Source organism: Scylla paramamosain, chromosome 2 (genome assembly GCF_035594125.1).
Source record: "Scylla paramamosain isolate STU-SP2022 chromosome 2, ASM3559412v1, whole genome shotgun sequence".
Classification (NCBI taxonomy): Eukaryota; Metazoa; Arthropoda; class Malacostraca; order Decapoda; family Portunidae; genus Scylla; species Scylla paramamosain.
The window spans coordinates 31,980,475-32,004,316 of NC_087152.1; the positions used below are offsets into that span (position 1 = coordinate 31,980,475).

The following is a 23,842-nucleotide window of genomic DNA, read 5'->3' on the forward strand; positions in this document are numbered from 1 at the left end:
CTTCTTGTCGATGTTGTCATTATTATAATAATTATTATCCTTATTATTATTGTTATTATTACTATTACCGTCATTAAAATCTTATCATCATCAATCCTTTTATTATCACTACTACTACTACTACTACTACAATACTACTACAACTACTAATACTAATACTACTGGCTATCATTACCACCACCACCATCACCACCACTACTACTACTACTACTACTACAGTAAAATCCCTCTTATCCGGCATCAACGGGACCGCCGACATGCCGGATACCAGAAGTTGCCGAATACTTGAATAGAAGTGAAATTATGTCCACAATCACCACCCTACACTCACGCATCTTACCATAACAAAGATCAGCTGATCGCCGTGGCGCGCGTCGCCACCCGCGCTGCCACCTCACACTCACCAACACACAATACTACTGTACTAACATTCTCTTTAATACTTTGCTCTTATAAATAAGTTGATGGGTTACAAAAATAACGCACGTATACACTTATTTGCTTTATTCAATATTAGCCAACATGTATAGCATACAATAAAGATATGAAAATGTACGAGTGTTTGTGACACTTTTTCGCTCCCCACACCTCTCATTCAACACCCTCCGGGTCATCAACATCATCAGATTCTATACTTGTTTGCCCCACTTCTTTTCCCTTACAAGCCACTTTAAAATAGTTTCTAATGTCTCCTTGTTTGCAGCTCCTTCTTCTTTGCAGCAAAAATTCATTCTCAATGCAGTGAAGGGTCATAACATCTCGGATTGACATGTATGTGCACTGCTCAGCAAACCTGACAAAGCCAGCTATGTGTTTCGCAGCCTGTTCCCGAGTTACTTTAGGCTCATTATCATCATCATCATCATCACTATCATCACTAATTTTCTCCAAATGATCTTCTACTACAGCGTTGATAAGTTCCTTGTTTGTGAGAGTGAATGTTACGGCCTGATTTTCGTCCACGTCCACCCATTCCTGTAACGCTTCATCTGTCACTTTAAGTTGCACATTTCCCCCCATTTCCCTCAGCTCGCTCACCACCGAATTTTTCATGCCACCTACAAACCCTTCAAACTCCTCATCATCACACATCATCAAAGGGTACAATTTGCGCCAACATCGCATCAATGTTTGCCTTTTACAGTCTAGCCAAGCAAGTGAAGCCATGAATATCGCATCTTAACATTAAACTGTTTTTGGAACTCGGGGATTGTGCCGTCCTCATAATTAACAAGTTTGCTCTGACTCGCTTGCAAGTGTAGTTCTTGGCAGACAGCGGTAGAACAGGCCAGTCTCGTCAGCGTTGTAAATCTGCTCAGACGTCAGGTTATGCTCCTCAACTATCTTCGCAAACCTATAAGAAATAAAAACAGAAAAGGGTTTATATAAAGAAATTAGGTTGGCTTTCTCTCTCTCTCTCTCTCTCTCTCTCTCTCTCTCTCTCTCTCTCTCTCTCTCTCTCTCTCTCTCTCTCTCTTTATTCTTACCTGTCGACAAACTCTTCAGCCGAGGGTAAGTTGGCAGATTTTGATTCTCCCGAGATGTCCAGCTTCCTTATGCCGTGACGAACCTTGAACCTGTGGAGCCAGCCATCAGAGAACTGGCATGCCCCTTCCTCGCCCATGTTCTTAGCTAAATCACGCCCTTTCTCTTGTAGCATTGGGCCTGTAATTGTGATTCTTTCTGATCTTTTCAAGCTGAACCACTTGTATAACACTTTGTCCATCATTTCACCACGAGGATACTGCAGTGTGTGACGATTTTCCGCTGCCTTTGGGGTGTCAGTGGCTTTCATGTAATCCTGCAACTTTTTCGTTTGGGATTTAAAGTCATAAATAGTTGATGAGCCCACACCATATTCCGCCATTAGTTGCTGTCTGCTTTCACCTCTCTCTAATCGTCGACAAATGTCTACCTTCTGCTTAAGTGTAAGCACAACACGCTTCCTCTTTTCTACAACTTTAGGCATGATGAAGGCGTCAGGCGATAAACAGTGCACACACGGGACTGAATCACTGAGTAAACACAGTGCAGTGGGCCGCGGGTGGCGCGAAACAGTGCGCTCTGGTGGCGAGGGGACATAGTATGCCTCGTGCGGGAATTTTAATCGATTTTATGAATACATATTGATTTTTTAATGATTTTAAGGCTCGGGGAAAAATGTGCCGGATACTTGAAGCTGCCGGATACTCGAATGCCGGATGAGAGGGATTTTACTGTACTACTACTACTACTACTACTACTACTACTACTACAATTTCACTAGTGTTGTTAACAAAATGTAAAGAAAAAAATAAAGCTTCACAATTATTCATTGCCTCCTTTCTCCGTCTCTACCGAGCTGCCTGTTTTTTTTTTCACATTTTTCTTCCTTTACTTCTATCGCACCTCTTCTCTCATCCATTTCCATCTTCGTTCTTTCTTCTCTTTTCCTTTCTCTTTTTTTTTTTTAAATCCATCATCATCAATTAAATTTTTGCCTTCCACATTATTCTTACATTTTCTTTCCTTTCACTTTTTTTTTTTTTTTTTTTACCAATTTCAGCCTCTGTTTCCTTTTCTACATTTCCCTTTCTCAACGCATCTTTCTTATCCCATTTTTCCTTTTCCCTCCCTTTCTAGCTCCTTTCATCACCGTCTTTTTCTTCCTCCTAGACTTTTTCACCTTTTTTATTCCTTGCTTTTCCTTCTCTTTTTCTTTCTCTTCATAAGTCCTTGCTCTTTCTTCTTTCCCTATCACTCTTTATCTATCTCTTTTTGTACCCTTCCCCATTTTCTTTCCTTTTACTTCTACCTATTCATTTTCCTTTCTTATTATATTCCTTCTGTTTCTTTCTTTTTTCTTTAACCCTTCCCTTCTCCCCCCATCATTCCTTCCCCAAATTTTATTTCAGATTTCAACATTCCATGTCTTCTGTCCCTCTTTCACCTTTCTTATTCTTTTTCTCCCTCCTCCCCTTCCTACCTTCTTTTCTTCTTTCTTCTTCTTTCTTTTCTTTCTTCCTTCTTCTTTTCTTCTTTCTTCTCTCCCTCCTTTACTTTCCCCCTTTTCTCCCTCCTCCACTTCCTACTTTTGTTCTCTCTCTCTCTCTCTCTCCTTTACCTACCTTTCTCCTTCTCACCATCCTTTCCTTACCTTCCTCCTTCTCACCATCCTTTCCCTACCTTCCTCCATAACACCCTCCTTTCCCTCCCCTCCTCCTCCTCCCTCCTTCCATCCCTCCCCTTCCTCGTCCTCTCTCCCTCCCTCCTTCTCTTCATAATCATGATGGAGTGACGCAAAGGACTCAGGAATATATGATTATATTAATCAATGGAGAGACGTGGCCGGCGCAGGAAGGAAGAAGGGAGGAGGGAGGGAAGGAGGGAGGGACTGAGGAAGGGAGGGGAGTGGAGGAGGGAGCGTGGAAAAGGGAGGGAGTGTGGAGGAGACGTGGGTGGAAGGAAGGAAAGGATCCTGAGAGGGACAATGGAGAGAAGTGTGTGTACCGAGAGACAAACATGAATAGAGGAGAGAAACAGGGAAGGAAGGAAGGTAGGAAGGTAGGTAGGTAGGTAGGTAGGTAGGTAGGTAGGTAGGTAGGTAGGTAGGTAGGTAGGTAGGTAGGTAGGTAGGTAGGTGGGCGGGTGGGTGGGTAGAGAGAGGGAAGGAGAGGGGGAGGGAGGAAAGGAAGATGAATGGAAAATAGATGTTGAATGGGAATGAAGATATAAGTGAACTAAATTCAAATGAGAGAGAGAGAGAGAGAGAGAGAGAGAGAGAGAGAGAGAGAGAGAGAGAGAGAGAGAGAGAGAGAGAGAGAGAGAGAGAGAGAGAGAGAGAGAGAGAGAGAGAGAGAGAGTTAAAAGGAATCGAAAACAAGTGACACAATAACAAAAGTCACACACCTGGTGGAAAAACAAGACAAACTTTATCATCTCTTCACCTTAAAAAACAATTATCAAAAAAAAAAAAAAAGGAGAAAGTGGAGACGACGACGAAGAAAAGAAGAAAATTAAACTACTAGAGCAATAAGCGAGGAAAGATCATAGTGTGTGTGTGTGTGTGTGTGTGTGTGTGTGTGTGTGTGTGTGTGTGTGTGTGTGTGTGTGTGTGTGTGTGTGTGTGTGTGTGTGTGTGTGTGTGTGTGTGTGTGTATGCAATCAACACGATCCAATAAATAAAAAAAAATAAATAAAAAAGTGAAAACGGAAAAAGAGGGAAAATGAAGAAACTAAGGAAGGCGATGAGTGAAAGGAGGGAGGGGAGGAAAGAATGAGGGAGGCAATAAGAAAAAACATAACAGGTAATTACTTGCATACAGGGTGGTTCAAAAGCTTCAATTAAGGTATACGTGCAGGGTATATCGGAAACCTTAATATCATGATGGGTATGAGGAATTTGGCTACAGCTGGAAGAGGTGGAGCGGGGTGTGGGGAGGAAAGGGGATAGGGGAGATGTGTGGGGGTGACAGTGACATGTAAAGAAGAAATAATAATGATAAAAATATATTACAGCAAGATGGAATACAGAAGAGGGATGGATACGAAGAAGGAAGAAGGATGTGAGTGGGAATTGAATAAGGAGAAAGGAAATGGAAGAGGTGGAGGAGGAGGAAAGAGGTGGAAAAGATAGGTAAGGTTTTTATGAAGGTTGAAAGGGCAAAGAGAAGGATAAAGAAGACGAGGAGAAAATAGGGGAATGATGTTGATAAGTAGAATGAAGGGAAAAAGTCTGTGTGAGGATGAAGGAAGAAGAAAGCAGGAAAGAGAAGTAAAATATGACGGAGAAAATATACGAAAAATACATGAAAACACTTAATGTAAATATTGATAAAAGTATAAAGACAAAAAAATAAATAAATAAATAAAAAAAGGACATTTAGAGTTGTAGGCAAAGGAGTTTCTGAGAGAGAGAGAGAGAGAGAGAGAGAGAGAGAGAGAGAGAGAGAGAGAGAGAGAGAGAGAGAGAGAGAGAGAGAGAGAGTAATGGAAGGGAGGGGCGAGGAAGTAATGGGCAGGGAGGAAGGGAAGGAGCAGAGGGACAGGGCGCTGGAAGGAAGAGGGTGTTTGGTGCTGATTGCCAAAGTAATAAAACACCATGAAAGTCTGAAGGACAATTTGCTTTCTTTAAGTGGACGTCAGCTGCTGCCTGACTCTGTGTGGTGTGTGTGTGTGTGTGTGTGTGTGTGTGTGTGTGTGTGTGTGTGTGTGTGTGTGTGTGTGTGTGTGTGTGTGTGTGTGTGTGTGTGTGTGTGTGTAGGGTCGTTTTTTACCTCTCTCTCTCTCTCTCTCTCTCTCTCTCTCTCTCTCTCTCTCTCTCTCTCTCTCTCTCTCTCTCTCTCTCTCTCTCTCTCTCTGTGTGTGTGTGTGTGTGTGTGTGTGTGTGTGTGTGTGTGTGTGTGTGTGTGTGTGTGTGTGTGTGTGTGTGTGTGTGTGTGTGGGATCGTTTTTTCCCTCTCACCTTCTCTTTATTTGCCTCTCTCTCTCTCTCTCTCTCTCTCTCTCTCTCTCTCTCTCTCTCTCTCTCTCTCTCTCTCTCTCTCTCTCTCTCTGTGTGTGTGTGTGTGTGTGTGTGTGTGTGTGTGTGTGTGTGTGTGTGTGTGTGTGTGTGTGTGTGTGTGTGTGTGTGTGTGTGTGTGTGTGTGTGTGTAGGATCGTTTTTTCCCCTCTCACCTTCTCTTTATTTGCCTCTCTCTCTCTCTCTCTCTCTCTCTCTCTCTCTCTCTCTCTCTCTCTCTCTCTCTCTCTCTCTCTCTCTCTCTCTCTCTGTGTGTGTGTGTGTGTGTGTGTGTGTGTGTGTGTGTGTGTGTGTGTGTGTGTGTGTGTGTGTGTGTGTGTGTGTGTGTGTTTGACATCAATTAATTTCATACACACAGAGTAATTACTTTGCTGTATCATCGCATTTTGTTGCTATTAATTTTCTGTCGGTTTCATTGTATTACTCTTTTTTTCTGTCTCTTCCCAGTTTTTAATTAGTCATCCCTTTCACTTGGTAGTCTACAACACACGTCCTCTATTATCAAAAGTGGGGCACGTTAATATAATAAATGTTGTTTGGGTTAATTTATCATTTTGCATACCTATCAAATATCTCAAATTATATATCATATTCATCGTTCTTACATATATTCACCAACTGGCTTTTCTTTTTACAGCTTGATTTTTTTTTCTTCTAATTTTCCTACCTTAACAAAGTCTTAAATTTTCTTTCAGATACGACCTTCCTTTACTACAATCTGATACCTTTGACTAGTTCATTATTTTTTTTTTCGTCTCAGTATATTTAAAAATTATTCTTTTTTTTTTAATTCCCTATTATTTTTTTTCCTTTAACAAGTTTCGTTTCTTCCTTGCCCTACTAACTATCACGCTCTAGTTTATCATCTTATTATTCTTAACGACTCTCTTTTAAATAACTGACATTCATTTTCCATTCAAATCGTTTATCTTCTTACTCTTCACAAACGTCCCTTATTAAACGTAACATACAATTTCCCTCTAAATCATTTTCTCATGTTTTACATGTTTATATTAAAAAAAATTATATGATACCTGGTTTTATGTTTTTTTTTTTTTTAACATACTTCTGACAACTCTGGTTTCATTTCTCTCTCTCTCTCTCTCTCTCTCTCTCTCTCTCTCTCTCTCTCTCTCTCTCTCTCTCTCTCTCTCTCTCTCTCTCTCTCTCTCTCTCTCTCTCTCTCTCTCTCTCTCTCATAATAAACTTGCATACATTCTCCTCAAGTTCCTAATTTTCTCATCTTGAAATATACACATCCTTACCATTTCTCTTTCAATTCTTTACATCTTTTTATGTTTCCTTCACTTCATCCTTTCTATAATCATTTTCTCTCTCTCTCTCTCTCTCTCTCTCTCTCTCTCTCTCTCTCTCTCTCTCTCTCTCTCTCTCTCTCTCTCACACACACGTGTAGTTTACCTAACACTCACGCTTCTAATTTTCTTCATCCCCGAGCTCGTCTACTCATTCACACGCTACCGTAAATCTTAAGGGAGGGCGAGGAAACGAGTGGCGGTGAAGAGCGGCAAGTGATTCTCTGGGAGCCCGTGAGGGGAGGCTCGGGACGCTGAGTGGTGCTCTAGGGGGCAAGATGAGGGGAGAAGGGCTGAAAGAGGCGCCGGGGGACTGGAACACGCTGCCAAGGGACGCTTCGCTGAGGCAGGTGCGATGTATTACTCTTCTCAGTGACCTCAAGATGCTGCAGAAGGCGAGGGTTTGGTTTTGGTTCACGTCTCGTTGATGTGTGAGTGTTGCTGGGGCGTCTTATCTCATTGTGTTGTCTTATGTTGTTGTGAACGTTGTTGTGTCGTGTTTTGTTATGAGTGTTGTTGTGGCGTTTTAAGTTATGAGTGTTGTTGTGACATTTCAGTTCTTAAAAGAGCGTTATTGTAGCATCTTAAGTTGTCAAGGCGTCTTAGGCTACAATGACCCGTTGTTGTGGGGTCTTAAGGTGCTGGGGTTCCTTAAAATATACGAGTATGAACGCTTGGATGTCTTAAGGTCATTAGTTAGTGCATTGTTTCGTCTTCTTATGGGATGGTCTGGCGTGTTTAATCTCTCTCTCTCTCTCTCTCTCTCTCTCTCTCTCTCTCTCTCTCTCTCTCTCTCTCTCTCTCTCTCTCTCTCTCTCTTCTGTCTTAACTGAAATAAAGTCTAAGAAAACATCATGTACAAAATTAAAACTAGCGTATTCTATCCCTAAACTAACGCCTGAGTCAGGACACAAGGCAGCTGTCAGACGTGTGTCCGGTAAGCCAGTAGTACGCGTGAGGCAAATATAGTGGTGTGTCACGGGATATCAAAAGTAGAAACTAAGCAAAAGAGTTACAATGAGTGAACAAATAAAACGTGATAAAAGCGGAAAACATCATCAACATGAACAACAACTATTCCTGCTGCTGCTGTTACTACTACTACTACTACTACTACTACTACTACTACTACTACTACTACTACTACTACTACTACTACAACAATTACTACTAATACTACTACCACTACTACTAGTACTACCGCTTCTACTGCTGCTGCTACTACTACTACTACTACTACTACTACTACTACTACTACTACTACTACTACTACTACTACTACAACTATTAATGGTAAAGTGTATAGAACGAGAAAAAGGAAACTTCTCTCGATTTTCGAGACCGAAAAATAGCAAACTATTTTCGAGAACAAAGGCACCCCACGCAGCCTTGAGACCTGAGCTTGGAGTGATAAAAAAAAACAACAAACAAATGCAAAAAAAAACTTCTACCTAAAATGGAAATACGGACTCACGAAGTAGCAAGTTTGAAGTGTAAAGAAAGAAAGAAACAAAAAAACGGTTACAAAAATATTGGCAGTAGCAGTAGTCCACACGCTTGACTAAAAGAACAACAACGCTGAAAGTCGAAGAAAATAACACTTTGGAATCTCAAGTGGAAAGTTTTAAGAACAGCTATAAATTGGAAAACTTATATAAAAAGTAACAATGTAAAAAAAATAAACTCGACATATACAATATTGCAAGCAAGCAAGCAAGCGAGCGCACGTGCACACATACACACACACACACACACACACACACACACACACACACACACACACACACACACACACACACAAACTGCAGTAATCTGTCAATATGTCGCTACACCACCACCACCACCACCACCTACATGCATTCATGGTCAAAAGCGAGTAGGCGTGTCGGGGGCTATCTAGTATCTATCCTCCCCGTGCCTCTCCCATCGCTGTGTGCCCGGCCTGACAAAGGAACAACAAAGCACTGGACGCGAGACACACCAGTGATGGATGGCAACGCTGCGCCTCGATGAGTTTTCCTCCAGAACTTTGATTCGACCCAACTACAATTGTCATTTTTTTTTTTTTTTTCGCACATCGCCGGTCAAGGTGTGAATGAGAGGGACGGGCTCAGAGACAGGTACGTACGGTGCGTGCAGGTATGAAGTCACGGACACGTCAGAGCAGAGATATGGTAATTGCAGATGTGGTATTTTTAGAAAGGCCAGTTGTTCAATATCTGTAGTGAAGTACCTCCGTTTTTTTTTTTTTTTCCAGTTTTTTTTTTCTTTATGTAGGAAGGACACTGGCCAAGGGCAACAAAAATCTAATAAAAAGAAATGCCCACTGAAATGCCAGTCCCATAAAAGGGTCAAAGCAGTGGTCAAAAATTGATGAATAAGTGTCTTGAAACCTCCCTCTTGAAGGAATTCAAGTCATAGGAAGGTGGAAATACAGAAGCAGGCAGGGAGTTCCAGAGTTTACCAGAAAAAGGGATGAATGATTGAGAATACTGGTTAACTCTTGCGTTAGAGAAGTGGACAGAATAGGGGTGAGAGAAAGAAGAAAGTCTTGTGCAGCGAGGCCGCGGAAGGAGGAGAGGCATGCAGTTAGCAAGATCAGAAGAGCAGTTAGCATGAAAATACCGGTAGAAGACAGCTAGATATGCAACATTGCGGCGGTGAGAGAGAGGCTGAGGACAGTCAGTTAGAGGAGAGGAGTTGATGAGACGAAAAGCTTTTGATTCCACCCTGTCTAGAAGAGCAGTATGAGTGGAACCCCCCAGACATGTGAAGCATACTCCATACATGGACGGATAAGGCCCTTGTACAGAGTTAGCAGCTGGGGGGATGAGAAAAACTGGCGGAGACATCTCAGAACACCTAACTTCATAGAAGTTGTTTTAGCTAGAGATGAGATGTGAAGTTTCCAGTTCAGATTATAAGTAAAGGACAGACCAAGGATGTTCAATGTAGAAGAGGGGGACAGTTGAGTGACATTGAAGAAGAGGGGATAGTTGTCTGGAAGGTTGTGTCGAGTTGATAGATGGAGGAATTGAGTTTTTGAGGCATTGAACAATACCAAGTTTGCTCTGCCCCAATCAGAAATTTTACAAAGATCAGAAGTCAAGCGTTCTGTGGCTTCCCTGCGTGATATGTTTACCTCCTGAAGGGTTGGACGTCTATGAAAACACGTGGAAAAGTGCAGGGTGGTATCATCAGTGTAAGAGTGGATAGGACAAGAAGTTTGGTTTAGAGGATCATTAATGAATAATAAGAAGAGAGTGGGTGACAGGACAGAACCCTGAGGAACACCACTGTTAATAGATTTAGGAGAACAGTGACCGTCTACCACAGCAGCAATAGAACGGTCAGAAAGGAAACTTGAGATGAAGTTACAGAGAGAAGGATAGAAACCGCAGGAGGATAGTTTGGAAATCAAAGCTTTGTGCCAGACTCTATCAAAAGCTTTTGATATGTCCAAGGCAACAGCAAAAGTTTCACCAAAATCTCTAAAAGAGGATGACCAAGACTCAGTAAGGAAAGCCAGATCACCAGTAGAGCGGCCTTGACGGAACCCATACTGGCGATCAGATAGAAGGTTGTGAAGTGATAGATGTTTAAGAATTGTTGTTGTTTGTTTGAGGATAGATTCAAAAACTTTAGATAGGCAGGAAATTAAAGCAATAGGACGGTAGTTTGAGGGATTAGAACGGTCACCCTTTTTAGGAACAGGTTGAATGCAGGCAAACTTCCAGTAAGAAGGAAAGGTAGATGTTGACAGACAGAGCTGAAAGTTTGACTAGGCAAGGTGCAAGCACGGAGGCACAGTTTCGGAGAACAATAGGAGGGACCCCATCAGGTCTATAAGCCTTCCGAGGGTTTAGGCCAGCGAGGGCATGGAAAACATCATTGCATAGAATTTTAATACGTGGCATGAAGTAGTCAGAGGGTGGAGGAGAGGGAGGAACAAGCCCAGAATCGTCTAAGGTAGAGTTTTTAGCAAAGGTTTGAGCGAAGAGTTCAGCTTTAGAAATAGATGTGATAGCAGTGGTGCCATCTGGTTGAAATAGAGGAGGGAAAGAAGAAGCAAAGTTATTGGAGATATTTTTGGCTAGATGCCAGAAATCACAAGGGGAATTAGATCTTGAAAGGTTTTGACATTTTCTGTTAATGAAGGAGTTTTTGGCTAGTTGGAGAACAGACTTGGCATGGTTTCGGGCAGAAATATAAAGTGCATGAGATTCTGGTGATGGAAGGCTTAAGTATCTTTTGTGGGCCAACTCTCTAGCACGTGTATAGCACGAGAACAAGCTGTGGTAAACCAAGGTTTAGAAGCTTTAGGACAAGAAAAAGAGTGAGGAATGTACACCTCCATGCCAGACACTATCACCTCTGTTATGCACTCAGCACACAAAGACGGGTCTCTGACACGGAAGAAGTAGTCATTCCAAGGAAAATCAACAAAATACCTCCTCAGGTCCCCCCAGCTAGCAGAGGAAAACGCCAGAGGCACCTTCGCTTAGGGGGATCCTGAGGAGGGACTGGAGCGATAGGACAAGATAAAGATATGAGATTGTGATCGGAGGAGCCCAACGGAGAAGAAAGGGTGACAGCATAAGCAGAAGGATTAGAGGTCAGGAAAAGGTCAAGAATGTTGGGCGTATCTCCAAGACGGTCAGGAATACGAGTAGGGTGTTGCACCAATTGCTCTAGGACTAGGTCATGGAGGATAGCAAAGTTGGAGGGTAGTTCACCAGGATGGTCAATGAAGGGAGAGGAAAGCCAAAGCTGGTGGTGAACATTGAAGTCTTCAAGAATGGAGATATCTGCAAAAGGGAAGAGGGTCAGAATGTGCTCCACTTTGGAAGTTAAGTAGTCAAAGAATTTCTTATAATCAGAGGAGTTAGGTGAGAGGTATATAGCACAGATAAATTTAGTATGAGAGTGACTCTGTAGTCGTAGCCAGATGGTGGAAAACTCGGAAGATTCAAGAGCGTGGGCACGAGAGGAGGTTAAGTCATTGCGCACATAAACGCAGCATCCAGCTTTGGATCGAAAATGAGGATAGAGAAAGTAGGAGGGAACAGAAAAGGGGCTACTGTCAGTTGCCTCAGACTCCTGAGTTTCAGTGAGGAAAAGAAGATGAGGTTTAGAAGTCCTGAGTTTCAGTGAGGAAAAGAAGATGAGGTTTAGAAGAGGAGAGGTGGTATTCTACAGATTGAAAATTATATCTTAGACCGCGAATGTTGCAGAAGTTAATGAAGAACAAGTTGAGGCGGGTCAAGACACTTAGGGTCATCGACAGAAAGGCAGTCCGACCTGGGGACATTTATGGTCCCCTCCCCACACGGGGACTCCAAGGCTGGTGTAGGAGTCGCCATGATGATTTTAAAATTTTTGAGTGAAGGGTGTGAGTGTTATTAGGTCCTTGTAGTTTTGTGTGGAGGAAGAGAGTTGTCTTTAGAGGGCAGGCTGTGACTGCCCCCTTGTGTTGTGAGACACAAAGGGAAACGTTCAGTGAGGTCACAGCTGGGTTTAATGATAAGTTCACAGCACTCCCTGAACAGTGCTTTAGACCTCACTGGGGGTAATTATCGTTTCAGCAGGTGTCTACTGCCGTGTGTTGCACTCCAACACACGATAAAAATAGAGGAATAGCAAAAATTATTTCCTTGACTTCCCGACTTTTCTCTCGCTTTTTTTTCCTCGAAGGCATTTTTCTTTTCCAATGTGGGCAGGATCTATAGTTTTGTTTTCGTTGATTGTCGAGTTACAACACAAAAGAATACAATAACAGAAAGCGATATTCCTCTTCCTACGCTTCTCCCTTTTCTTAAAATAGCAATTGTGCTCTATGTGTGGGAGTTTTTTAATGATATTTATTTGGATACTTGATTTATCTTTGTAAACTCTGTCCAACTTATTTAATGGGCATAATTAATAACAATCATTCTAAATGCGACAGTAATTAGTTCAAAAGGTAATCATGAGAGTAATATAACAAGATTACAGCAGTAAAGCAAATAAACGGCGTGCATCATGACACGACAGAGAGAGAGAGAGAGAGAGAGAGAGAGAGAGAGAGAGAGAGAGAGAGAGAGAGAGAGAGAGAGAGAGAGAGAGAGAGAGAGAGAGAGAGAGAGAGAGAGAGAGAGAGAGAGAGAGAGAGAGAGAGAGAGAGAGAGACGTAATTCGGTCGAGATACAGAGCTTACATACAGAACATTATTTAATCTACATAAACAAGCATATGAACGAGAGCATCAGAGTCTCTCTCTCTCTCTCTCTCTCTCTCTCTCTCTCTCTCTCTCTCTCTCTCTCTCTCTCTCTCTCTCTAAGACAAGGACCTTAAGTAGCAGCAGCTCTATCGAAGCGCCACCGAGACATATCTAATAGGAATCCTAAGAAATAAGGCACAGAAAAAAAATGTTGATGGAGAGACTCACAAATGTATATACTCAAAGACCTCTCTCTCTCTCTCTCTCTCTCTCTCTCTCTCTCTCTCTCTCTCTCTCTCTCTCTCTCTCTCTCTCTCTCTTTCCAATCTTCTTCTGTGGCTGATATCATTCAACATCATTCATCCTCATGCTCTTCCCTTCCTCCCCCTGCGCTGGTGGGGTTTACTGGCACTAGTACTGTTTGTCTTAACTTTCCTATAAAAATGTTAGTCGTAAGCAGGCCTTTATTTTGTTTCTTTGTTATTTATGTTTTCCGTCTGTAAGTTATCATTTTCTTTACGTTGGTTTGTTGTATTCGCTGCTGCTGCTACTACTGCTACCATTACTACTACTACTACTACTACTATTACTACTACTATTACTATTACTGTTACTATTACGGTATACTAATATACCACTTTTGCATCATTAATAACCTCATCCCTATAATTTCCTTCATTAACGACATCTATGTACGATTGGTCTCTCTCTCTCTCTCTCTCTCTCTCTCTCTCTCTCTCTCTCTCTCTCTCTCTCTCTCTCTCTCTCTCTCTCTCTCTCATACACACAACGTCTATTGGGAAAAAAAATACAGGAAAAAAGATAAAATCCGTTTAGCACTGTCCATTTCGTTTCACTATTGACACATCACCTCACCTGAGCTGACGCAGCACGAGCCCCATTCAGCTCACCATAACAAGGCCGCCGTAAAGGATTAATTCAAACAGCGCCGGCGGGGATTGCTCTAGTTTACCAGCGGAAATGACACAGCTTCCTCTCAGTAACACACACGTAAACAGCCACCCATGCATTGCGTGCCGCCTCCAGGTAGCGACTGAAAAACCACCGTCGGCAGTTTATTGTTATTATTATTATTATTATTATTATTATTATTATTATTATTATTATTATTATTATTATTAACATTATCATTATTATTCTTATTTATTAGTTGTATTTTCATTTCTGGAACTGAATCATATCTGGAATTTAATTGATTTCATGTAAATTGTCGTTGTTATTACTATTACTACTACTACATTACTACTACTACTACTACTACTACTACTACTACTACTACTACTACTACTACTACTACTATTACCTTAAGTTTAATCACTCTTAAAAACCAATAAATGACAAAAGAATGAGAACAATGAGATGACTGCGGAGTGAAAAGGGTGAGAAGGGGGAGAAGAGTAAGAATTAGAGAGAAAAATTCTGACAATGAACATAGCAAGAGGGAGAAAAGTGAGAAAAATGATAAGTAGTGAGTGAGAAGAACGAGAAAGAGCAAGAAGGAAGAGAGACAAGAGTGTCGCAAGCGTACCCAACACGACGACGACCACCACCACCACCACCACCACCGCCACAGAAGTCGGGCGTCGCGTCATCTTCACACATTTCAAATAAACTAATACCTCAGCACGCCTCAACATAACGCAACACAACACAACGCCGTCATCAAGCACTGATCACAACACGGAGAGACACAATAGCAAGATGAATTAATAGAAAAAAAAAATCAGTCAACAGCTAAGCCAACGTCTGTCATGTGTGCCTTTGATCAGACGAGGAGGACGACGACTGCACACACACACACACACACACACACACACACACACACACACACACACACACACACACACACACACAGCTCGATACGGTCCTGGAATACATCAACAATAGAAAAAAAGGAGGATAAGCGTTAGATACTGCTTTGCTTTGCTTTGCTTTGCTTTGCTTTGCTTTGCTTTGCTCTGCGCCACCTCCATCACTCCACTGTCCTAAGTATATTCTCTGTGTTTCATTCTGAATGTACCCACTTCTATTATCGTCATTTCCGCAACCCCCCTTTTTGTGTGTATGTGTGTGTGTGTGTGTGTGTGTGTGTGTTTCAAAGACAGCTTCAAGAGTATCCGGATTTAATTGGGTGGTTTTTGAACTTTTAAAGTATCTCGTTTTATTTCCTTCTTTCTCTTTTTTTAAATAATTTTTTACGCGTTTATTTTGAAACTTTTTTTTTTCACTTATGTTTTATAGCGTGTTTCTTTTTTTTTTTTTCATGTATTCCTTTTACGGTATTTGGTTGCTTAAATTTTTTGGTAGTTTGCGTTTTCCTTTACATTTTTTTTTCTTTTTTACAGCATGAGTGGATTTCAAGGCAATAACTCCCAGTGTGTGTGTGTGTGTGTGTGTGTGTGTGTGTGTGTGTGTGTGTGTGTGTGTGTGTGTGTGTGTGTGTGTGTGTGTGTGTGTGTGTGTGGTTAATTAGCATATTTTACTTTCAGCTTCACTCAGGCACTCGTTTCTGTTCCGTGTTTTAGTTGACGCTTGTAGGGCCTCGTGGCGCAACGGATAACGCGTCTGACTACGGATCAGAAGATTCCAGGTTCGAATCCTGGCGAGGTCGAGACACGCAATAATTTCTTTGATTTTTTGCTGTGTGGAAAAAAATCACATTCTGATTACAGTTAACGGGATGAATTTTTCTCACATATCGCAATATAGCAACACTAACATAGAAGAAAGGAGGAGGAGGAGGAGGAGGAGGAGGAGGAGAAAGGGCTTAAGAGGAGGCTTTCAGGAATCATTTGCAAGTCAAGCCACACTCTGATACCATACCACGCATCGAGGCAGCGGAGCAATGAAGCATCGCAACCGTTTCACCACACCACAGGGAGGGAAGGAATAAGGGAAAAGGCGAAATAAAAAAAAAGATAGGCGCTGCCCAGCCAATCTGATACCTTTCTGCAGCCTTGGTTTCCATTAATGACGTCACTGTCTGGCTCGGTAATGCCTCACTCTCACTCTCACTCACACTCACTCTTATTTTCAAGAGGCGTCTGATTGGAGCCCTGAACCGGAATGAGAGTGGGTGGGAATTGGCCTTACCACTCTCTCTCTCTCTCTCTCTCTCTCTCTCTCTCTCTCTCTCTCTCTCTCTCTCTCTCTCTCTCTCTCTCTCTCTCTCTGGCTGCTGAAGTAGGTGCCCTTGAAATCCTCGGTCTCTTTAAAGGTCGCTGACTGAATATCAACTGCTTTACAAGTCATTACTCTTGTTAAGCTCCACGCAATAAGAAATATCGGACGAGTTAAGGCGTGACGACGATGGTTTTTACATACAACGAGGTGCCACTGGAGAGGAAAAAAATGGCTGGTCTTCCTCCTTTCCTCTCGTTTCTTTCTTCCTCTTTATTTTTATCCTTGTTCTTGTCCTTCATTTTTCTCCTCTTCCTCATCTTCTCTTCCTCTCCCTCCTCGTTTCCCTCCCTCCACTTTTTCCTTCCTTCCTTCCTTGCCTTCGTCATCCTCCTGTCTTACGTCCACAACCTGCTCCCACTCCTACTCACCATCGTCATCGTCCTCCATTAGCTGCTATGTGGCATGGGAGTCGCAAGTGCCTTTGCATGAGCGCGCTTGATTACCAGCGGCTGAGCGAGGGACGCGAGGGTTACCCAATAAACCATGGCAAACACGAGGGGATGGAGAATAAATTTACGCTTGCAGTTTTTACCTTCATTGTTATTCCAGCACGAAGCACGACCTCAAACACTGGTAATCTTCGGATACTCAAAGCAAACTTCCTCTTATTTTTTTCTTATTTTAACTGATGGTTCAAAGGATTCAGATGAGAGAAAGGAGGCGAATCTTAATCCACAAGGAAATCAGAAGTGTTTTAATAAATGTACTGTTTCTCTCCAGCAACTTGAAAGCCTTTAATTGGGAGAATGGATGAGATGGAGAAGATTCTAAGCCACAAAGAGATCAACATCGGAGCAGAATTACGAATCTGTGCCGCGAGGTATCTAAAACCGCTACCACCAATTGTGTGTGAGTGTGCGTGTGTATCTGGAAGCAAATCCGTCCGCTAGGTCCCGCTACTGCAGTCACTCATCCTGCCGCTTGCCCAGCACAGCGAAAGCTACATCACCGGAAAAGTTTCAGCAATTCTGCAATAACACACCAGGCCAGGCAGATGTTATGCAAGTGAGACAGAAAAACAGACATTATCTAAGTTACTAGAAATCACCGCCGTCTTAGGAAATGTGTGTGTGTGTGTGTGTGTGTGTGTGTGTGTGTGTGTGTGTGTGTGTGTGTGTGTGTGTGTGTGTGTGTGTGTGTGTGTGTGTGTGTGTGTGTGTGTGTGTGTGTGTGTGTGTGTGTGTAGACGACCTTGCTTGTTACCACATTTTCCTTTTCTTTTTTTTTTCTACCTCTCCCTGTTGTCCATTCACGTTATCTACTCGTATATGAATGAAAATCGTCTCTATCTTTTTAACCCACATTGGGGAAGGTCAGGGTGAAAAATACGGGGTGAAAATATAAAAAAAAAAAATCGTGTCCATATTGCCTCACCATAACGAGAAAAACAAGCATGAGCTGCGTGATTGGTTTTGCAAGCTTTTGAGTATGACGGAAAAAAGGTTCAAGGCCATTTGGATTAACACATTACAAAAGAGTGAAAATAATAGTGTTTGTGTTGTTCAGGGAGGGGAGAGAGAGAGAGAGAGAGAGAGAGAGAGAGAGAGAGAGAGAGAGAGAGAGAGAGAGAGAGAGAGAGAGAGAGAGAGAGAGAGAGAGAGAGAGAGAGAGAGAGAGAGAGAGAGATGGTGGGGTAGGGAGACAAACATACATACTGACACATATATCCATCCATACATTCATCTACACATCTATCAATCCATTCATACACACTTACGTACGTGGATACAAATCTACATTGAGAGGGACATACGTAAATGCATATACATACATACATACATAAATACATACCTACATACATACATACATAAATACATGCACATACATACATACATACCAATAAACAGCCAAACATAACGCTCAAACTCAATACTTAAAAATGAACGGGAGAGAGGAAGGGAAAGAAAAATTTAACGCATGCATATGACTCTAAATCGAATAGGCAAGTGAGAATGATGAGTGTAATGATGATAATTACATGATTGGTGGGGATTGGTGGGGGTGCTATTCATTACACTCAGGCAGACATGAGCAACTACATAAGAGACTCAGCACTCACCCACGAGCCCTCCATCAGCACCACAGCCAAACCGCGTTGTCATGTGACCTGTACTGCAGTTCCATGTACTGCGTGAATGACATGACGGCTACGAGTATTACCATGGATAAAGAAATTTTGTTATCCAGTTTACAAATCAGTAGTAGTTATATATATAGTAGTAGTAGTAGTAGTAGTAGTAGTAGTAGTAGTAGTAGTAGTAGTAGTTTTTACTGTTGTTGTGGAAGTAGTAAGTAGTAGTGGTAATAATAATAATAATAATAATAATAATAATAATAATAATAATAATAATAATAATAATAATAATAATAATAATAGCAATAATAATAACAACAACAACAACAACAACAACAACAACAACAACAACAACAACAACAACAACATCAACACAACAACAACAAAATATAATAATAATAAAAATAATAATAATAATAATAATAATAATAATAATAATAATAATAATAATAATAATAATAATAATAATAATGAAACAACAACAACAACAACAACAACAACAACAACAACAACAACAACAACAATAATAATGATGATAATAATAATAATAATAATAATGAAAACAAATTATTAAATACGAAACAAACAGAAAATAAGCACAAATCTACTTACACGAACGCAAAAGACAAACAATGCACTCTAAATAACGCAATACGTAAAACCTCACAGACACACTTAGGCTTCACTGCACATAAAATTCGTGTTCGCAAGAGTAAGAGAAAATAAATATTCATCATTTAGTGAGTTAAGAGATGCAGCCTTCACCGCTACATGCATGACAAAATGTAACAATATTCCTCACCACCTTTGCAATATAAATGTTCCCATCCAACCATCATATGATATTTAGTTCCCGCTAAGGCTTTTTTTTTATTTATTTTTTTATATTTATTTATTTTTTTTTTTTTATGTTAAATATTACGAAACAGGAAGGGATGCTGAGAATAGCAACGCATCGCCTGACCGTTTCTGGTGATGCAACTTTGTGCTGGGTCGCCTTTATTCACCTGGCTGTCTTTCCACTGCAACATTTTAGAAGCAGAATGAAAGGTTAACACAAGAAATAACTTGCTTACACTTCAATAATTTTTTGTTAATTGCTTTTGAAGTTTTCCTTTAGAACGGCTTTTGCTGCGTCTGTTCCCTCTTCATCACAAGAAATGTTTCCTTTCGATGGTTTTTGTTAAAAGTGTGTGTGTGTGTGTGTGTGTGTGTGTGTGTGTGTGTGTGTGTGTGTGTGTGTGTGTGTGTGTGTGTGTGTGTGTGTGTGTGTGTGTGTGTGTGTGTGTGTGTGTGTGTGTGCACTGCATTTTTTCTTTCGTGCGGCCTTTTGTTAAGTCTTTCCTTTTTTTCATTACAGAACTTAAACATGAACACCTAATTTGACCAGATTTCCAGAACCTTGAAAAATAAAAATAATAATAATCCTGTTCAGCACAAGAAACCAGTTACCATTACTGTTTTTTCTTTCGCTTATCAGTTACTTTCTTAACAGATCTTTTATTGAAATATATCTTTCTTTAGTTCTAAAAAGTCTAAAACCGGCTCCTGTTCAAGAGTTTTGAGACTGAATAAAGAAAAGCACATAAATAATCAAAAGATAAAATAAAACAAACAAATAATATGGCTCACTTCAGCTCCTTTCTCTCCACATCACTGCGCAAAGAGATAATTGCTGCACAGCTGTCACTCGCCTCAAGGACGCTGGTCAGGGAATAAGGAAAGACTATGAATAAACGACGCAAAAAAATGTTGATTGTCTAAGTGGAAAAAAAAAAAAAAGATATCTCTGTACATCGTAACTTCTCCTTAAGTAAATTGAACTCACAAACACTGCAGCCACATCTCCCACCCAATCAACATCACGTCAGGTTAGCTTAGTTTATCACGGGGATTCCTTATGAGGGTCAGCTTTAAGGATGGAACTTCGAGGGTGGGATTTAGGGTTGGCATTAAAAAAAAAAAGACCCACTCAAAAATACTCGGCTGATGTTTTATATATATATATATATATATATATATATATATATATATATATATATATATATATATATATATATATATATATATATATATATATATTTTACATATAAATATTTAGTTTTATATCATACTGATGAATAAGGTCTATATATGAACAAACGGCTCCCTACTTGACGAAGCAGGTTTCCAACCTATATTTATAGGAAAAAAAAAAAGCGACACCTGTCATCTTTTTTTCATGGCAACTGTCATTGGCTAGAGCTTCCTTTCACGTGAATTTTGGGCCTGCCTTCTTCCTGTCCCTCTCCAAATCCCCATTCCCGTCCCTGTCCCTATCCTCCATGCTTCTCATACCTCCTTCAAACACACACACACACACACACACACACACACACACACACACACACACACACACACACACACACACACACACACACACACACACACACACAGAGAGAGAGAGAGAGAGAGAGAGAGAGAGAGAGAGAGAGAGAGAGAGAGAGAGAGAGAGAGAGAGAGAGAGAGAGAGAGAGAGAGAGTAGTAGTAGAGAGAGAGAGAGTAGAGAGAGAGTAGTAGTAGTAGATAGTAGTAGTAGTAGTAGTAGTAGTAGTAGTAGTAGTAGTAGTAGTAGTAGTAATAGGGAGCCGTATGTACATATACATAATAAATGTAAATGTAGTCAAGCCTGACCTATTCATTTCCTGTACAGTACAAGTTAACACAGGCTTTGTCCAACCGGATCAACCTTTATCAACGTTACCTAAACAATTGTCTGTTCACTCTTCCAACCATTTGTTTCACTCTAGATTAGTTTTTAATTGCTTATTTAAACTGATTCACATATAAATATAAGGAATATACATAAAATGAGTAGCATCCCCAAAAAAACAATAAAACCCAAAAATCCAGTGGGTTGGGTTTAAAAAAAAAAACCGGGTTTTTCCAACCATGGTAGGATTTACCTGTATGTATTTGATGGTAGTTTCCAGGAACATCACGAACCATGAAAACGGAATGCGTGAATGTGCGAGAACGGGAAGATGCTGCGTAACGTAAAGGTAATGTTTTGATGCTGCCTGCCATCAGTATTGCATCAGATCACCATAAGTAACGCGAACGAGAAATATGCAGTGAATATAACTTATGTTCCCACTCACCATATTCCCATTCTTTCATGACATTCTCATAGTCCAAGGAAATGTTTACATATTTTTTTTTTCATTTTTCCCATTATTATTATTATTTTTTTTTTTTTGTTTTGTTTATGAATTCTTTCATTTTTTTTCTATGCGACATATCTGGCTTCGTTTATTTCGCGGTCTTTCAGTAATTTCTTTTTTATCTCATCTCTCCATCTAGGCCCGTCTGCCTGCCTTCCCTTGAACCCATAGCTGCCCCTCTATTGTTCTTATCGTTCATCTATGTATCTGCTCGGCGCATCATGGAGAACAGAAACCACGTACAATAAAAAAAAAAAAAAAGTGTACATATCGCAGGCCTTCAATGGACTTCTATATATATTTGTGTAAAGCATTATGTAGTTTCTTTAGACAGAGTGAATAGACACGTGAGCTTCACATGCTGCCTTCCATAACAATGCTGGTGTGTTCCACCTGAATCATACAGTAAATTAATATACATCTAAACAAACGATGTAATAATTAAAAGCAAATAACGAGAACAATAAACACAATGGCTGCTATGTGAACCAGCGAGTGAATAGTGAATGGAAGCCAGTGCAATACAGAAAAGCTGTAAATATGTTAACGAAAATACTAAACAAACACCAGGAAAAGAGCTGGCAGTACACACACACACACACACACACACACACACACACACACACACACACACACACACACACACACGTTGAATATTTTTTATTATTTTTTATTTGTTTGCAACGATGAATATCTGAACTGTATTTTTATACTATTATTATTATTATTATTATTATTATTATTATTATTATTATTATTATTATTATTATCATTATTATTACTACTACTACTACTACTACTACTACTACTACTACTACTACTAATACTACGGTTTTGTGGATGTGGATGATAGGTGGAAACATATTAGGTATCTTTCATACTGGGCTTCCGAATTTTTATTATTGTGAATCGTTACACATCGCAGTCCAAGCGACAGAATAATTCAAGAGGCTGTAGAAAAAAATGTCTCTAGAAACATTTGTGTAGCATTGAAAGTATTAAAAGTGATGGATCCGCAAGAAGAGAAAAGTTTTCCCCCGGGGTGGCGCTTGAATGGCAAAATTTATATGTAGGTATTGTGTGACCCTGCGGATGTTTCATTTTGGTATGATCTAAACGTTACTGATTTATTTGATGCTACCATTCTCAAAAGTCTGCCGTCAAGTGATTTTTCTTCGTTGTCATTTTCAAAAATCTATCTTGTGATCCATCCATCTATCTATTTATTCATGAATATATCTATCAATCTTTTATACCTATCTACCTACCTATGTTATCTTTCCTTCTATCATAAAAAGAATGGGTCTTGTAGTTTAGCTAATCTTTTAAGGCAGTATTAATGCCACCATTTCGACACCACACAGTGAATAGTTTTCTCAAAAAATATATTTTTTATATTTTTTTACGATATAATAATAATAAAAAAAAAACATCATCTTTCTCTCCTTACAGTTCGTTCTCTGCATTAACGCAAGCTCACACTAGATAATTTTAGCTTGACGACAATAGCTTGACACCACCACCACCACCACCACCACCACCACCACCACCACAACAACAACAACAACAACAACAGCAACAACATCAAAATACTTAGAATGAGGAGACGAAACAGGAGAAAAGAGAGGCACTGTAAGACCCATATACTCGTACCTACAACAACAGCAATCATATTCCTCCTCCTGCTCCTCCTCTTCCTTCTCCTCCTCGCTGCTTCTCCGCCACGTAACCTCTCTCATCCACCCACAGTCAGTAAACTCAGCTATTATCACACTCACTGCACCTACCCAGCCAGCCCGTCTATCCACCTACCAGCCGTCCCTTCTTCCCGCCCGCCACCCTCCCCACACACCCACTCCCGCCGCCCTCCCATCACAGCGCCTGGCACATTATTAGAAAAGTGCCAGCATCTTTTTCATTACACAAGAGTCCGGCTAAATGCTATGTAAGAGCGAAACAAAAGCTATGCTACAAAAATTCCCAGAAATGGCTGCTCCCTAAGAAAGTGAGGGAAGGAGAGAGAGAGAGAGAGAGAGAGAGAGAGAGAGAGAGAGAGAGAGAGAGAGAGAGAGAGAGAGAGAGAGAGAGAGAGAGAGAGAGAGAGAGAGAGAGAGAGAGAGAGAGATATGAAGTGTGAAATGAAGTGTGAAAAGTGAAGATGATGCGAGTATATAGTAGTAGTAGTAGTAGTAGTAGTAGTAGTAGTAGTAGTAGTAGTAGTAGTAGTAGTAGTAGTAGTAGTAGTAGTAGGTGGTGGTGGTAGTGGTGATGGTTGGGCTGCTGTTGGTGTTGTTGCTCTTTTTAATATTGTTGTTGCTGTGGTCCATCCTATCAACACACACACACAC

The 23,842-nt window shown here is 40.7% G+C and overlaps 2 protein-coding genes, 1 long non-coding RNA gene and 1 other non-coding gene across 12 annotated transcripts in view; 2 read left to right on the forward strand and 2 right to left on the reverse strand.

The window, feature by feature from the left end:
• LOC135113582 (uncharacterized) overlaps positions 1-23,842 on the reverse strand; it is a 346,462-nt gene that overhangs the window by 70,817 nt on the left and 251,803 nt on the right. The gene's annotated exons all lie outside the window — the stretch shown is intronic.
• LOC135113544 (ras-related protein Rap-1b-like) overlaps positions 1-23,842 on the forward strand; it is a 229,152-nt gene that overhangs the window by 19,397 nt on the left and 185,913 nt on the right. The window lies entirely within an intron of this gene.
• LOC135113574 (jerky protein homolog) lies at positions 498-1,832 on the reverse strand. The gene is made up of 2 exons (XM_064028859.1): positions 1,488-1,832; positions 498-1,354 (listed from the first exon to the last, which is right to left on the reverse strand). The coding sequence occupies exons 1-2, from the start codon at positions 1,793-1,795 to the stop codon at positions 1,228-1,230; spliced, it is 435 nt and encodes a 144-aa protein (XP_063884929.1). The 5' UTR covers positions 1,796-1,832; the 3' UTR covers positions 498-1,227.
• On the forward strand, positions 15,572-15,644 carry Trnar-acg (transfer RNA arginine (anticodon ACG)). Its single transcript has one exon. It is a non-coding gene; the product is annotated as a tRNA-Arg (tRNA).